The sequence below is a fragment of the Capra hircus genome, chromosome 21 (assembly GCF_001704415.2).
Source record: "Capra hircus breed San Clemente chromosome 21, ASM170441v1, whole genome shotgun sequence".
Classification (NCBI taxonomy): domain Eukaryota; kingdom Metazoa; phylum Chordata; class Mammalia; order Artiodactyla; family Bovidae; genus Capra; species Capra hircus.
This window is the reverse complement of record NC_030828.1, coordinates 23,854,091-23,869,150: the sequence shown is the minus strand read 5'-3', so window position 1 is coordinate 23,869,150 and position 15,060 is coordinate 23,854,091. Positions and strand designations below refer to the sequence as shown.

The 15,060-nt window shown below is 41.3% G+C and overlaps 1 protein-coding gene across 4 annotated transcripts in view; it reads left to right on the top strand.

Moving 5' to 3' along the window:
• The window catches only part of ADAMTSL3 (ADAMTS like 3), a 371,527-nt gene that overhangs the window by 61,989 nt on the left and 294,478 nt on the right, over positions 1 to 15,060 (top strand). For all 4 annotated transcript variants that reach the window (XM_018066193.1, XM_018066194.1, XM_018066196.1 and 1 more), the window contains exon 3: positions 1,060 to 1,179. In XM_018066193.1, the coding sequence (XP_017921682.1) occupies positions 1,060 to 1,179 (120 nt within the window). The remainder of the gene's footprint in view (positions 1 to 1,059; positions 1,180 to 15,060) is intronic.

Genomic DNA, 15,060 nt, shown 5'->3' with positions numbered 1-15,060 from the left:
TTCCATGTCCTGGCTACTGTAAATAGTGCTGCCATGAATACTGGGGAGCATGTATCTTTTTGAATTATGGTGGGGTTGCTGGGTTATATGGAAGATTTACCCATAGGTTTTAAGGAATCTCCATAGTGGATCTATCAGTTTACATTCCCACCAACAGTGCAAGAGGGTTCCCTTTTCTCCATACCCTCTCCAGCTTTTATTTGTAGAAGTCTTATAAATACAATTTAAAGTCAGAACAGTGGCTCACAAAGCAGAAGGTAATCAGCTATAGTTAAGTGTCTTCTCTTTTTTCCACACTAATGAATACTGACGGGTGACAAGCTTTAATACAAGGAAGACTTTTTACTTTTTCTGATATTTCACATAGAGCTCCGTGGAACACTGCTAACACGTGTTGGGGTCTTCTTTTCTTTGTAGGGGCTGTGGCTTTAGCGTCCCTTCCTTTTCCTCCCAGGGCCACTTTCGGAACCATGTCCAGCAGACATATTCCGTGCCCTAAACAGATAACTAACGAGAAGCTACTGTATAGCTCAGGGAATTCTGCTCAGTGTTCTATGGTGATCTAAATAAGAAGGAACTCAAAACAAGAGAGGATATATGCACTTCTGTTACAGGATGGAAAAAATAAGTGTGTTTCTTACTCCTTCACCAAACAATCACAACAGAAAGAAAGTAGGTTGTTTCCATGTCTTGGCTATTGTAAATATGCACTTCCCCTTTCTTGGTGAAACCGTTCGTGGTTGGATTCTTACAGACTCACCCTTTTCAGAGACTGCCTATTGGGAGTCCTTTGTTATTGTTGTGTAATTGTTAAGTTGTGTCTGACCCTTTTGCAACTATATGGACTATAGACTGCCAGGCTCCTCTGTCTATGGGATTTTCCAGGCAGGAATAATGGAGTTGGTTGCCATTTCCTTCTCCAAGGAATTTTCCTGAGCCAGGGATCTAACCTGCATCTCCTGCATTGGCAGGCAAATTCTTTACCACTGAGCCACCAGGGAAGCCCACTGCGGGTCCTTACTGAGGCCTTATTTGTAACCAAGCAATCTTGCCTTTCAGACCACAGCAGAGAAGTCTCCTGGGGCCTACTTCCTTCCTGAGTTTGCACTTTCCCCTCAGGGGAGTTTTCTGGAGGACACGACGGGGGAGCAGTTCCTCACGTATCGCTATGACGACCAGGTAAGAGCCTCACTGGAGAGCCTATTTTTGGCTCTGCCATTTGCCAATTGCAGGAAACAGTTTCTCAAAAATAGCTTCAAAATCTTTCTATTTCCTCCTCAGCACAACTAGTACAATAGACCCGTGACATCAGGAAGGACCCTGAAACCCCAGGCTGCCCGTGCTTTCGAGTAGCTTCCTGCTCAGGGTGTGGCTCCTGCTCTGGTTGTGGCATTGGCTTGAGAGACACGGTCTCTGATTTTCATCGGAAATATTTAAATATTAAGATAAATATTTAAATTTGTTCAATTTAGCTATTGCCAAATTCATCATGTGATTCTGAAATTATCTAAAAGTTCTGTTTTCTGATTAAGCTTTGCTTTCATTGCCCTCTGAGCTCTTATTTAATTTTTTTTGACCAGTACCAAAACTTACCTTTTTCAAGCCCATTTTCCAGAAAGGAAAACAGATGCCTGCCTCTGTGTGAGTGTGCTTGTGTGCACATGGGTGTGTGTTTAAATCACTGCACAAAACCCCACTGGAGAGCAAGACTTGAGCTTGGCTGAGATGCAGAGAGCAAAACTGCACCCTCGGTACTATGCCTTCTCATTCTCGATTTACACTGATGCCTTGTTGTTGTTGTTTAGTTGCTAAGTCATGTCCGACTCTTTTGTGGCCCCTCGGACTGTAGTCCCCCAGGCTCCTCTGTCCATGGGGATTTCCCAGGCAAGAACGCTGGAGTGGGTTGCCATTTCCTTTTCCAGGGCATCTTTCCAACCCAGGGATTGAACCCCCATCTCCTGCACTGGCAGGCGGATTCTTTACTACTGATCCACCTGGGAAGTCATTTTCATAATATAGACCTCAGTTAACGCTTTGGGCCCGGTTGCTAAGAGGGGCTAAACCATCAAGTTGCTTTCTGCCCTTTCTCCTGGATGGATTTTTAGAGGCTCTATGATTTGTTGTTGTTATTCAGTCACTAAATCGTGACTTACTCTTTGCAACCCCCTGGACCGCAGCACACCCGGCTTCCCTGTCTTTCACTGTCTCCTGGAGTTTGCTGAAACTTACGTCCACTGAGTCAGTGATGCCATCCAACCATCTCATCCTCTGTCGCCCTCTTCTTCTCCTGTCCCCAACCTTTCCCAACATCAGAGTCTTTCCCAGTGAGTCAGCTCTTCGTGTCAGGTGGCCAGAGTGTTGGAGCTTCAGCTATGATTTATGTCTCCTTTTAATCGAGAAATTAATGATTTAATAGATTTTCATAGGAAAGCTTCAGAGAAACTAATTGAGGAGCCAGTAAAGGATAGAAGAGGATGTCTAGAAAATCATGAGCTTTGTGTTTTTTAATTAAAGAGTGGTTAATGCTTTCTCCAGCTTCTACAGATAAATTATATTTAATATCATAACAATATAAAAGCTATCTGAAGAGGAAAGTAAGCCCCTTCAGTCTTTCCAAAAAGCCTAAGGCAGACCTTAAAAGCATGTGGCACACAGTGGAAATTCTGTCCTAGGACATAGTGTTCCGGAGGGCCCAGTGGATAGCCTGTGAAAACATTCTGTGTTGCTCCCACTGAGTTTCTTTTCACTGAAGGAACAAAGTCAAACTATAACAAGCCAATAATAGCACCTACCCTCTGCTATTAAAGGCAAAAAAAAAAAAGGCATTTTTACCAAACTAGGTGTATCTGTTGAATGAATCTCAAGAATGTAATCAACTAGAGAATTGTTAACCTATCGGCCCAAGCCTGGATCCTCTTTCCTCTTCATGCTGAGTATGCAAACTGCACTGTAATGTCAGAGAAAAGTTAGATAAAATATTCCTCAGTTTGAAAATTTCCCCCTTCCTGCAACATACCATCAAATGTGATGAAAAGTTAAGAACATGGACTTAGGAGTCACACTGCTTTGGGTTTGAATTTCAGTTCTGATATTTTACTTGCTGTGTGACTTTGGACAAGTTGCTTCACTTCTCTGTGCCTTAGTTTTGTCTTCTGTGAGATATATGATGGTATTGGTCAACCTCACGGAAATGTTTTAAGAATTAAAGGAGATAATTCAGGCAATTCCTATGTCTGTCTGCACAGGTTCTGATGCATAAAAGTACTTCATGTAGCTATTGTTATTGCTAGTAATATTATTTGTGAAGATTCAATTCAGAGAATCTTAGATACTCTCATGGAAAAGAAAAGGAAGACGCATACTCTCCATTCATATCAAGGGTCTGCACACAATATGTTAAATTCATTGTTTATTTAAGTATAACATACGTATAGTAAATGACATCCATATCTGAAGTGTAGAAGTTGACCAGTCTTTAAATATCTTTATGCAAGAACAGAATGGGAAAGACTAGAGATCTCTTCAAAAAAATTAGAGATACCAAGGGAAAATTTCATGCAAAGATGGGCTCGATAAAGGACAGAAATGGTATGGTCCTAACAGAAGCAGAAGTTATTAAGAAGAGATGGCAAGAATACACGGAAGAACTGTACAAAAAAGATCTTCACAACCCGGATAATCACAATGGTGTGATCACTTATCTAGAGCCAGACATCCTGGGAATGTGAAGTCAAGTGGGCCTTAGAAAGCATCACTACGAACAAAGCTAGTGGAGGTGATGGAATTCCATTTGAGCTGTTTCAAATCCTGAAAGATTATGCTGTGAAAGTGCTACACTCAATATGCCAACAAATTTGGAAAACTCAGCAGTGGCCACAGGACTGGAAAAGGTCCGTTTTCATTCCAATCCCAAAGAAAGGCAATGCCAAAGAATGCTCAAACTACTGCACAATTGCACTCATCTCACACGCTAGTAAAGTAATGTTCAAAATTCTCCAAGCCAGGCTTTAGCAATACATGAACTGTGAACTTCCTGATGTTCAAGTTGGTTTTAGAAAAGGCAGAGGAACCAGAGATCAAATTGCCAACATCCGCTGGATCATGGAAAAAGCAAGAGAGTTCCAGATAAACATCTATTTCTGCTTTATTGACTATGCCAAAGCCTTTGACTGTGTGGATCACAAGAAACTGTGGAAAATTCTGAGAGAGCTGGGAATGCCAGACCACCTGACCTGCCTCTTGAGAAATCTGTATGCAGGCCAGGAAGCAACAGTTAGAACTGGACATGGAACAACAGACTGGTTCCAAATAGGAAAAGGAGTGCATCAAGGCTGTATATTGTCACCCTACTTATTTAACTTATATGCAGAGTACATCATGAGAAACTCTGGACTGGAAGAAACACAATCTGGAATCAAGATTGCTGGGAGAAATATCAATAACCTCAGATATGCAGATGACACCACCCTTATGGCAGAAAGTGAAGAGGAACTAAAAAGTCTCTTGATGAAAGTGAAAGAGGAGAGTGAAAAAGTTGGCTTAAAGCTCAACATTCAGAAAACGAAGATCATGGCATCCGGTCCCATCACTTCATGGCAAATAGATGGGGAAACAGTGGAAGTAGTGTCAGACTTTATTTTTTGGGGCTCCAAAATCACTGCAGATGGTGATTGCAGCCATGAAATTAAAAGACGCTTACTCCTTGGAAGAAAAGTTATAAGCAACCTAGATAGTATATTCAAAAGCAGAGACATTACTTTGCCGACTAAGGTCTGTCTAGTCAAGGCTATGGTTTTTCCAGTGGTCATGTATGGATGTGAGGTTTGGACTGTGAAGAAGGCTGAGCGCCAAAGAATTGATGCTTTTGAATTGTGGAGTTGGAGAAGACTCTTGAGAGTCCCTAGGACTGCAAGGAGATCCAACCAGTCCATTCTGAAGGAGATCAGCCCTGGGATTTCTTTGGAAGGAATGATGCTAAAGCTGAAGCTCCAGTACTTTGGACACCTCATGTGAAGAGTTGACTCACTGGGAAAAGACTTTGATGCTGGGAGGGATTGGGGGCAGGAGAAGAAGGGGACGACTGAGGATGAGATGGCTGGATAGCATCACAGACTCAATGGACGTGAGTCTGAGTGAACTTCAGGAGTTGGTGATGGACAGGGAGGCCTGGCGTGCTGCGATTCATGGGGTCACAAAGAGTCGGACATGACTGAGCGACTGAGCTGATATGAACTGAACTGATGCCTGTGTAACTACCACGCAGATCCAGCAATTAAACATTACACCACCCCAGGAAGCTCCATGGACCCCTTCTGTATCTCTCACCCAGGAAGTAATCACTAGTCTGACTTCTATCACTGTTATAGGTTCATTTTGGTTTTTATTTTTTCTGTTTTTTTTAAAAATTGGGATATAATTGCCTTACAATGTTGTGTTAGTTTATGCTGTACAGCAGTGAATCAGTCATATGTATACATGTGCATGCATGCTCGGTTGTTTCAGTTGTGTCCGACTCTTTGCGATCCCATGGACAGTAGCCCACCAGACTCCTCTGTCCATGGAATTCTCCAGGCAAGAATACTGGAGTGGGTTGCCATGCCCTCCTCCAGGGGAGCTTCCTGACCCAGGGATTGAACCTGAGTCTCCTGCGTCTCTGGCATTGCAGGTGGATTCTTGACCGCTGAGCCACCAGGGAAGCGCTACATATAAGTATACTCCCTCTTTTTTGGATTTCCTTCCCATTTAGGTCACTACGGAGCACTGAGTACAGTTCCCTGTGCTAAACAGTAGGTTCTCATTAGTTATCTATTTTATATGTAGTATCAATAGAATATGTATGTCAATCCCAATCTACCAGTTTATTTCACACTCCTCTTTTCCCACTTAATGTCCATTTGTTTATTCTCCATGTCGCTGTCTGTATTCTTGCCCTGCAAAGAGGTTTATCTGTACCATCTTCCTAGATATATATGTTAATATACAATATTTGTCTTTCTCTTTCTCACTTATAACTTCGCTCTGTATAAGAGACTCTAGGTCCATCCACGTCTTTACAAATGACCCAGTTTTGATGGGCTCATACAGCACATACTCATCTGTGTTCAACTTCTTTCCCACATTATGGTATCTGAGAGGTACAACCAGGTTGCTGGATCCGATGTCTGTACCTTGTGTTCTCTGCAACCAACTGTCTCATCTCAGAGTAGGTGGCAGCACATTGCGTGGCAGGCAGCATCACTCCTACACAGAAATCCCCAGGTTGTCTCTCAGAGGTTTTCAGGGCAGCCATCCCACTGTTCCAGCAGCCTGAAGCCAGAGTGACAAAGTGCTTATGCTGTGGAGGCTGCTGTCTGGTTCCTGAAGTTGTGGGTCAGGACTGGGTTCACCAGGAACTTCCGCCTATCAAATACTCATTTGATAAAATGGGAAGTGGGCAGACAGTGTGGATACTTGTTGTCTTCGATGACCCTGTAGAACTTTTTAAAGTGTACTCGATTCTGGTGTATTTTCATGATGACCTTCAGGTCACTCTTCCAATATCCCCTGGATTAGATGTCTGGAAAACTAAGAGCCCTGAGGCCAGTAAAGCCCAGCTGTGATGTAGGCTGTGTTTAATGAGTCACCCAAAAGGCGCACTATGGGTTATAAGGGGACTGGGGCAGCTTCTAGTGAAGTAGGGCATCCTGAAGCCAACTGGTAGCCATGCATTTTGGTGCAGGCAGGACTAGTCAGGCAGCCTTTGTCTTGCTTCTGCCACTTACTGGCTTGTAATTTAACAAAGTCATTCAGTATCTTTGGACCGCAGAGTCCTCATTTTTTTTAAAAAGGAGTATTTTTGGCTGTGCTGGGTGTTTGTTGCTGTGCGGGCTTTTCTTTGGTTGCCATGAGCAGGGGCTGCTCTCTAGGTGCGGTACACAGCCTTCTCATTGTGGTGGCTTCTTGCTGCAGAGCACTGGGCTCTAGGGCTCTGGCCCAGCAGTTGTGGCGCACGGGCTTAGTTGCCCTGTGGCATGTGGGATCTTCCTGAACCAGGGAAGGAACCCATGTCTCCTGCACTGGCAGGCGGATTCTTTACTATTGAGCCACCAGGAAAGCCCCCTCATTTGTTTTGAAAAACAGAGTGACTCTATTTCATGTTCCAAACTCCTTCCTGTCCTAAATAGTCTACTTTTCGAAACTACAGAAATATTCTACATTACAGAGTGTTAACTGGATGATGGTGATGAGCAAGGCAGTCATGCCAGCAATGCAATAAACTATTACTTAGAGAGTCGTAGGATTTTGTAGCTGGTGGAGCCTTTTCTCAAATGCCGCATTTCAAGAGTCAAGGAAACAGACGCTCTGAACATGCAAATGACTTACTCAAGGACACACAGATGTTTATGTGAAAAAACCTGAAACTTATATTCTAAACTTTAGGCTCTCCCACTCTGAGATACACCCAGCTGCTTCTCTTGGAAAACTCATGTCAAAATTATCTCTTTTCCTAAAAATCCGAATTCCACTGTTACAGTGGGCTTCCCTGGTGGCTCAATCAGTAAAGAATTCACCTGCAGTGCAGAAGACCTGAGTTTGATCCCTGGGTTGGGAAGATCCCCTGGAGAAAAAGATGACAACCTACTGCAGTATTCTTGCCTGGGAAATCCCATGGACAAAGGAGCCTGGTGGCCTAGAGTCCGCGTAGTTGTAAGAGTTGGACACCACTTAGCAGCTAAATCACCACTACTACACAGTGAATAGAACTTTGGAGACCTCAGCAGATCCAAGGGAATAATTTCAAATTCATGGGCTGCCTCATGAGCTCATTCTTAACTCCTTGAGAATTTGGAATTAACTATTTGTTGTTCAGTTGCTGAGTTGTGTCTGACTCTTTGTAACCTCATGGACTGCAGCACGTCAGGCTTCCCTGTCCTTCACTGTCTCGTAGAGTTTGCTCAGACTGATGTCCATTAAGTCGGTGATGCCACCCCACCATCTCATCCTCTCTCGCCCCCTTCTCCTCCTGCCCTCAATTTCCCCCAGAATCAGGGTCTTTTCCAGTGCGTTGGCTCTTGGCATCAGGTGGCCAAAGTATTGGAGCTTAATTAACCTAGGGTAAGTTTTAATGTAAGCTTATGGACATTTGGGAGAGAACCACCTGGATTTTGTGTTGCAGAGGCCCTTTTATATTTTGTTGGTTTTGTGGCTTCAAGGCATGTGGGATCTTAGCTTCCCATCAGGGATAGAACCTGAACCCCCTGCATTGGAAGCATGGAGTCCTAACCACTGGACAGCCAGAGAAGTCCCCTGCAGAGATCCTTTTACACTGTTTCTACCCATCATCTCTTCTTCCCTGTCACCATCTGTCACTGACTGATCTGGTATTTATTTTGTCTCTTTCTGCCCACATTTAAGTGGATTCAAGATTTTTTTTTTCAAGTTAAAATCACTGTCACCTATGCTGTCATCTACCACTGCTTTCAGTGACTACTTGATTTCCTAATTCTTATTTTCTCCTGCTGCTTTTTCCTCCTCCTTTAGCTCTTAAAGTCAGACTTCTATCATCTCCTTCCTCCGTACCCCCTCTTAGACAGCATTATTTTCAAAAATTCCATTTCCTTTCCTGAAGTCAAATTCAGAGTTTGATCATTCTACATCTGTAAAACTCTATGATTGTAAAATTCTCTGTCAAAAATCAGAATAACGTCATCTTTGGAGTCAGGTTAACTCTTTGCCTACTTGTATGATTTCTTGTCGCAAAATGCTACTTCAGTTTGTATTTTCTCTACTGTTTCCATCAGCAGAGAGGATATGCGGCCCTGGAATTATAGACTGACAGAGTTGGAAGGAAGTTTAGGGATTCTGTTTTTTCAGGTGAGGAAGTGGAGCTTTGGAGAGGAACAGTGTCTTACCCAAGGTCACACCGTAAAGAAGTAGCAAAGCCAAGTGTCTGTTTTTTGCCCTGCAGCTCAGTTAAGACATTTTTTACTTCTAATCTGTGGGAAGAAAAAGTATGAGAGCAATGTTTGAATGAATTTTTAATATGCATCGTAACAATAACTTGTTAATAATGAACTCTTTGTGGAGTCTTCTTTCTAAACTTCTAAATGTCTTTTTTCTTCAATGATTATGAACAAACTGGATTTTCATTTTGCTTGTTTGAGTGTTGATTTATGTATTCTTTCTAAGGACAAGAAATCTGTTTGCTGCGAGTCCATCTTTCTCAAAGTAACTTCTTCTGAACTTTTCATGAATATCTTGGCCGGGAGCTTCATTGTGGTTAAACTGTTGGCAGGCCTCAGAAATATCACTTGATGTTCCCAAGTTATTCATATAATAGTTTTTAACTTGGGAAGTATATACCAGCTTCTGAAGTTTCTCATGAAGGGAGATGGACACGACCCTTGTACCTATAGGACATTGCCAGTGTCTCTGGGGATCTAAATGGGCAGCTCACATGTTCTCTGCATAGGAGAGTTTTCATTGTTGTTTCTGGCGTGTGTGTATAATGTTTTTAAGCAGCGAGCCATTTGAGTTTGAATAGTTCATTCCTTTGTTAGTGAGTAATCTTGGTCAAATGTAGTTAGGCTCCTTCAGTATTCCAAAGAATTAGACCACGAGCTTGCTTTCTCATTAGATCAATGCTAGAAGACAGGAACACATTAATTGGAATGACTTGTGCTTGATTCCTAATTCAGGCACATTGCAGATACATGAATACTGCGCACGTAGCCATACGTGCTGCTCTGATTCACTTTGGTATACGTGCACTCTGAATTTCATTATCGTGGAGTTTTTTGCGCATCAGCTCATTCTCAAGCATTAAAGAGAAAGATTGGTTAATGGAGAGTCAGTTGAGCTTTTGAACCATGCAGACATTTTCCCCTTCTAATGCTGTCTTCTTTGACTCATTTTTGGGATACTGGGTAATTTTTCAAATTACATTCATCAGATGAGTTAAATGGTAGATACAAGACATTGAAGTTCCAAACAGTTTCCAGTGCAGCCCTTGCTGCCTGTGCCCAGATTTCTCTTCTCTCTGAGGTCTGACCTGTCCCTGCCCAGGATGTACTAGGTCTTCAAGCGCTTTGAGACTAGGTTACTTCTAATCGCTCTACTGTGTCACCCTCAGTCCTTGGATGTCCACTGCCTCTTGGACTACCAAAATATCATAAGTAGCCATATAAGATTAATAATAAAACAAGGTAGTGTGTAATGAATACAAAATAAATTATAAAGGCAACAACATAGTGGAATGGAAAAACACATTGGAAGTCAGGAGATCTGAATTCTATCCAAATTCTGATACTCATCAGACCTATGACCTTGAACAAGTCACTTAAATCAGTAGCCTACAAAGTACTGCCTACAGGTCAAAACCTGCCCTACTCTTAAGTTTTTGTAAATAAAACTCTATTGGCACACACACACAAAAGCCATTGGGCCTCTCTTCTTTGCTACAAATATAAGTTTCTTTTAAATGAATGTCAGGGTTCACAATCTACTGTGGTCTCTTCTGCTTCAGGCATAACAATGTGAGTGGATTTTAGTGGTGTCTGCTGTCTTGGACCAAGGCAGGGCTAGGGCCAGGAAGCTGGCCTTTCGGGCTTGCTATGAGGATGGGGAGTAAGTGGCAGGTAGAAGACTGGCTGTGGCAGGATGGAAGCAGGTTATTTCTTTCTCTTGTCAAGGAGGAAGAACAGAGATGGAGAGAGCTATAAGACAAAGGTGAGTGGATTCACTGGCTGGGTGAGAGAGCCATGTCAGGCCAGAAAAGACTTTGCTGACTCTATGCAAGCTGAAGTTGGAAGGGCTAGATGTCCAGGCAATAGTGGAATTTATACCCTATCATGAGGGATTTTAAGCATTATGTTTTGATTGGCTGATTTGGAGTTTGGAAATGTTGTTTTTGGTTGGGCAAGTCTTGGCCTACAGCACAAAAGTACAGGCATGGCTTGCAAAGAGGTTCTTGGGGGGCTAAAGCTCTGGGAGGTTTGGGTCATTCCACGGATGCTTTTGCCTGCTCGTGCTTGAGGCTGTATCACTCTGGACAGTATTTCTTGGATGTGGACTTTGGGTAGCAGAGGCCTCTTGAGGGCTGTTCAGGTGGTACGCGGGTGGTTCTGGCGCCATGGTTGCCCAAAACCAGCTGGAAAAGTACCTTGAAAGTGTCCACAGAGACTTCCTTGGTGGTCCAGCGGCTAAGACTCCATGTTGTCAATGCAGGGGACATGGGGTACTGGTTAGGGAACTAAGATCCCACATGCCACAACTAAGACCCAGCACAGCCAAATAAAGAAATCATAAATATCTTTAAAAGTGTCTCTAGTGTTATTTTCTATCTAACCTTTTATGATACTTTTAATATAAAAGTATCTCATGTCCACTTTCGTAGGGTGACCAACTGTCCCAGTTTTCTTGGGGCTGAAATCATCCAGGCAAACTGGGACAGGTGGTCACTCAGCTTTCCAACCCGGACATTTCTGTTGGGCTGGAGTTAGCAGTTGAGATCAGTGGACCTGAGGTTAAGGTGCTGCTGGCTACTGTGCTTGGTGGGTCATTCCAAGAGCCAGTGGGGAACAAGAGTGTAGCTGTTAGGGGTGTCCCATCTGGACATTCTCTTGGCGTTGTCTTCCAATAAATTTCCAGGCCTGGGTTTTTCGAGAGAGTAACATGGAAGCATATACCATGTGTAAAATAGATAACCATTGGGAATTCACTGTATGACTTGGGGAACTCAAACCAGGGTTCTATAACAACCTATATGCGTGGGAATGGGTGGGAAGTGGGAGGGAAGTTAAAGGTGGAGGGGACACATGTATACCTATGGCAGAGGCCAGTACCGGATTGTGAAGCAATTTTCCTTTGATTAAAAATAAATAAGTTTGGGAAAAAAAGCCAAAACCTAAAAAAAAAATTTATTTATTTAGCTGTGTCAAGTCTTAGTTGTGTCTCTCAGGCTCAGTAGTTGCTGCACATGGGCTTAGTTGCCCTGTGGCACACGGGATCTTAGTTCCTTGACTAGGGATCGAACCCCCGTCCTCTGCATTGGCAGGTGGATTCTTAACCCCTGGACCACCAGGGAAGTCTAGGCCTGGATTTATTAATGAAGCTTTTGTGTGTCCATTCATGTGGCTCTTCTCCATCTGTGTCTTTATACAAATTGTCCCGGTTGCTTAGAACATCCTCCTCTGCTTCCTCCCCTCTCCCCAAATCCTTGTTCATCAATGTCAGTTTGATCTCTGGGTTGGGAAGATCTCCTTGAGTAGGAAATGGCACCCATTCCAGTATTCTTGCCCAGAGAATCCCATGGACAGAGGAGCCTGGCAGGCTACAGTCCATGGGGCCACAAAGAGTGGGTGAGCAAACACACACAGTGTCAAAGAAATCAAGGTGTAGTCAGTATTAAGTATTCTGGTTTCACAGAAAATTGAATTATGAAAATAAATTTCAGAAACTTAGTAACAGAGGAAGAGGACAGGGTAATAAAATTGATGAGAAGAAGATGGTAGCTATGTTATACAGATCTCAGAGAGCTAACCTATTAATATATACTCACAAATGGCAGAAGAGATTGAGTGGAAGGGAAGTTAAATAAATGCTATAAGTCACTTTTGATTTACTAAAAGATTTTGTGAAGAAAATCCACAGATATTGCTAATATATGTGTTAATTATATTGCATTCTGATTTTTTTTAAAAAGTGAGAAGCAGCATCTTAGAATTTAGGAAATGCAAATGTAGAAAAATTAGCATATTGAGATGAATGTAGCCCAAGTTCTCTGAATCTAAATAAATCAAATAAACATTAAGACAGGATGTTTTTAAGACAAAAAGTATAAACTCTTGGACATTTAAAAATATTCTCCTAAAGCAATTATTGGCCAAAGAGGACATGAGAAATATAATTACACACTTTGTAGGAAATAACCAAAAAGAGAATACTGTATCAAAAAATCATAATTAACTACAATTTATACTGAGAGGTAAACTTATAGTCTCAAATACTTTCAGTAAATGTACACATTTACTATATTCAACATGTGGTATAGAACAGTCAGTTAACTATTTAGAGAAAGTTAATTTAAAGTCTTTTCCATATGCCAAAATAAATTCCATATGGATTGAAGAGTTAAATAAAAATTAAACCATAAAAATATAATAAGACTGTAAAAGTAAATGTTTCTCAAATTTCTAATGGAGAAACTTAGAATGAATGGAAAATAGAGTGTATTGGTAGGTTTGACTATTAGGAAGGCTTAAAAATGAGTATTTACTGAAAATCATTCAAATGAAAAGTTAAAGGGAAATAACATACAAATTATGGTAAAATACTGTGTAAAATACTTTGTAAGAAAAAGTAAAGAAAATAGTAAAGGAAAATAATTTATTCCTCTAAAAGGAAAGCAAAAAACCTGTTAACTCATGTGGAAAAACCCCATTTTACTTGTAATCAATAAAATGTAAATCCAAGCAATGACCACATAGCATCCCCCCCAACTTTACTTTAAAAAAGGAACAATATGAAAACCTCGTGCTGGCAGTTGTGACACAAAAAGTCAGGCCATGTGATGCTGCTGCTGCTGCTGCTAAGTCACTTCAGTCGTGTCCGACTCTGTGTGACCCCAGAGACGGCAGCCCACCAGGCTCCCCCATTCCTGGGATTCTCCAGGCAAGAACACTGGAGTGGGCTGTCATTGCCTTCTCCATATGTGATGCTAGTGAATAATAATACGTGCAATGCTTTTGATAAGCAGTTTTGTCATCTTTATTCGGAGCCTTAAAAATATGTTTACTTTTAGCCAACTTATGTCTTTTCTGGGAATTAGTCAAGGGAATATTTTAAGTTTTTTTTTTTAAGTTTTATGCAAAATTACATTGATCTCATCATTATTCATAATATGTGACAACCAGGAACAATTTGAATATTAAACCATAAGGAAATGGTTGGATAAATTATGGGATTTCTAACATGGACTATTACAAAATTTTTATTATATGTGCACTTTCAAAATAACATGGGAAACATTAACATTATATCCATAGATTGTAAGATTGGGTCACAAAATGATAGAAGTCTCCAATTTTTTTCATATGTGGACAGAAACAAAAACACCAAGAAATACCCCAAGCTGTTAACAGTGGTTATCTTTGGACTACAGAATTATGGATGTTTAAAATTTTCTTTTAAGTATATTCTCTAGGATTTCTACAGATGACTGTACAATACTTTGATCATTAAAACATGATAAATATTCTTTCTAAATAGTGAGGAAGGGTCACTCAGGGGGAGTGGCTAACAATACTGGGATACTTTGAAGGGTGGGGGCAGTTTTAATAAATGGAAAAGATTAGGGAATGAATATACTCAAGACTCACACTGAATAAGCGACCACCAAGTTCTATGCCTCGTGGATCATTTCTTTTCTTGTCTTTCTTTGAAGAACTTCACTAATAAGGCACCTTTACTTTTGTCTTTTATGGAGAAACTTTATTTTCTTATGGAAACCTTTTCCTTTTTTCTGCTTTATAGAGCACAGCTGTCTGCAGGATTCAGCCTTGGGAGATGTTTATGTGCAGGTGTTCAATTTCCCCTACATAAACCCACACACATACTGTAATGTGAACATGAATATTTATTTATTGATACAAATGCTAATCAATAAAGTGTTAGTTTGAAACAGTAATTTGCATTACACCTTAAAGTTGTTCATGTTAAATCATTTAATAGAATAATTTTGTGATGAAAAGGGTATTAAAAATTGAGGTTGGATATGTTTGACCTTGGGAAGAGGACCTTCTGGAAATGTTCCCTTGCAATAATGCTCAAAATCTGAGAACTTGCACTCTGGTTTGGGAAAGATTTCCTTGAAAGTAAAACCCATCACTTTGGGTAACCCGTCAACTTGAAAACAATCAGCAACATAAATACAAAAGGGAACAGGGGCACCGTTTGGCTGTCAGATGTCCCTCCCTCCACCCCTCAGCTGAGCCATAACATGCTTAGATTAATTTTTCAGATTATGTCAGCAATGGAAACTCACCATAAAAAATTCAAAAATACTGTAGTTCTCTGGATCTC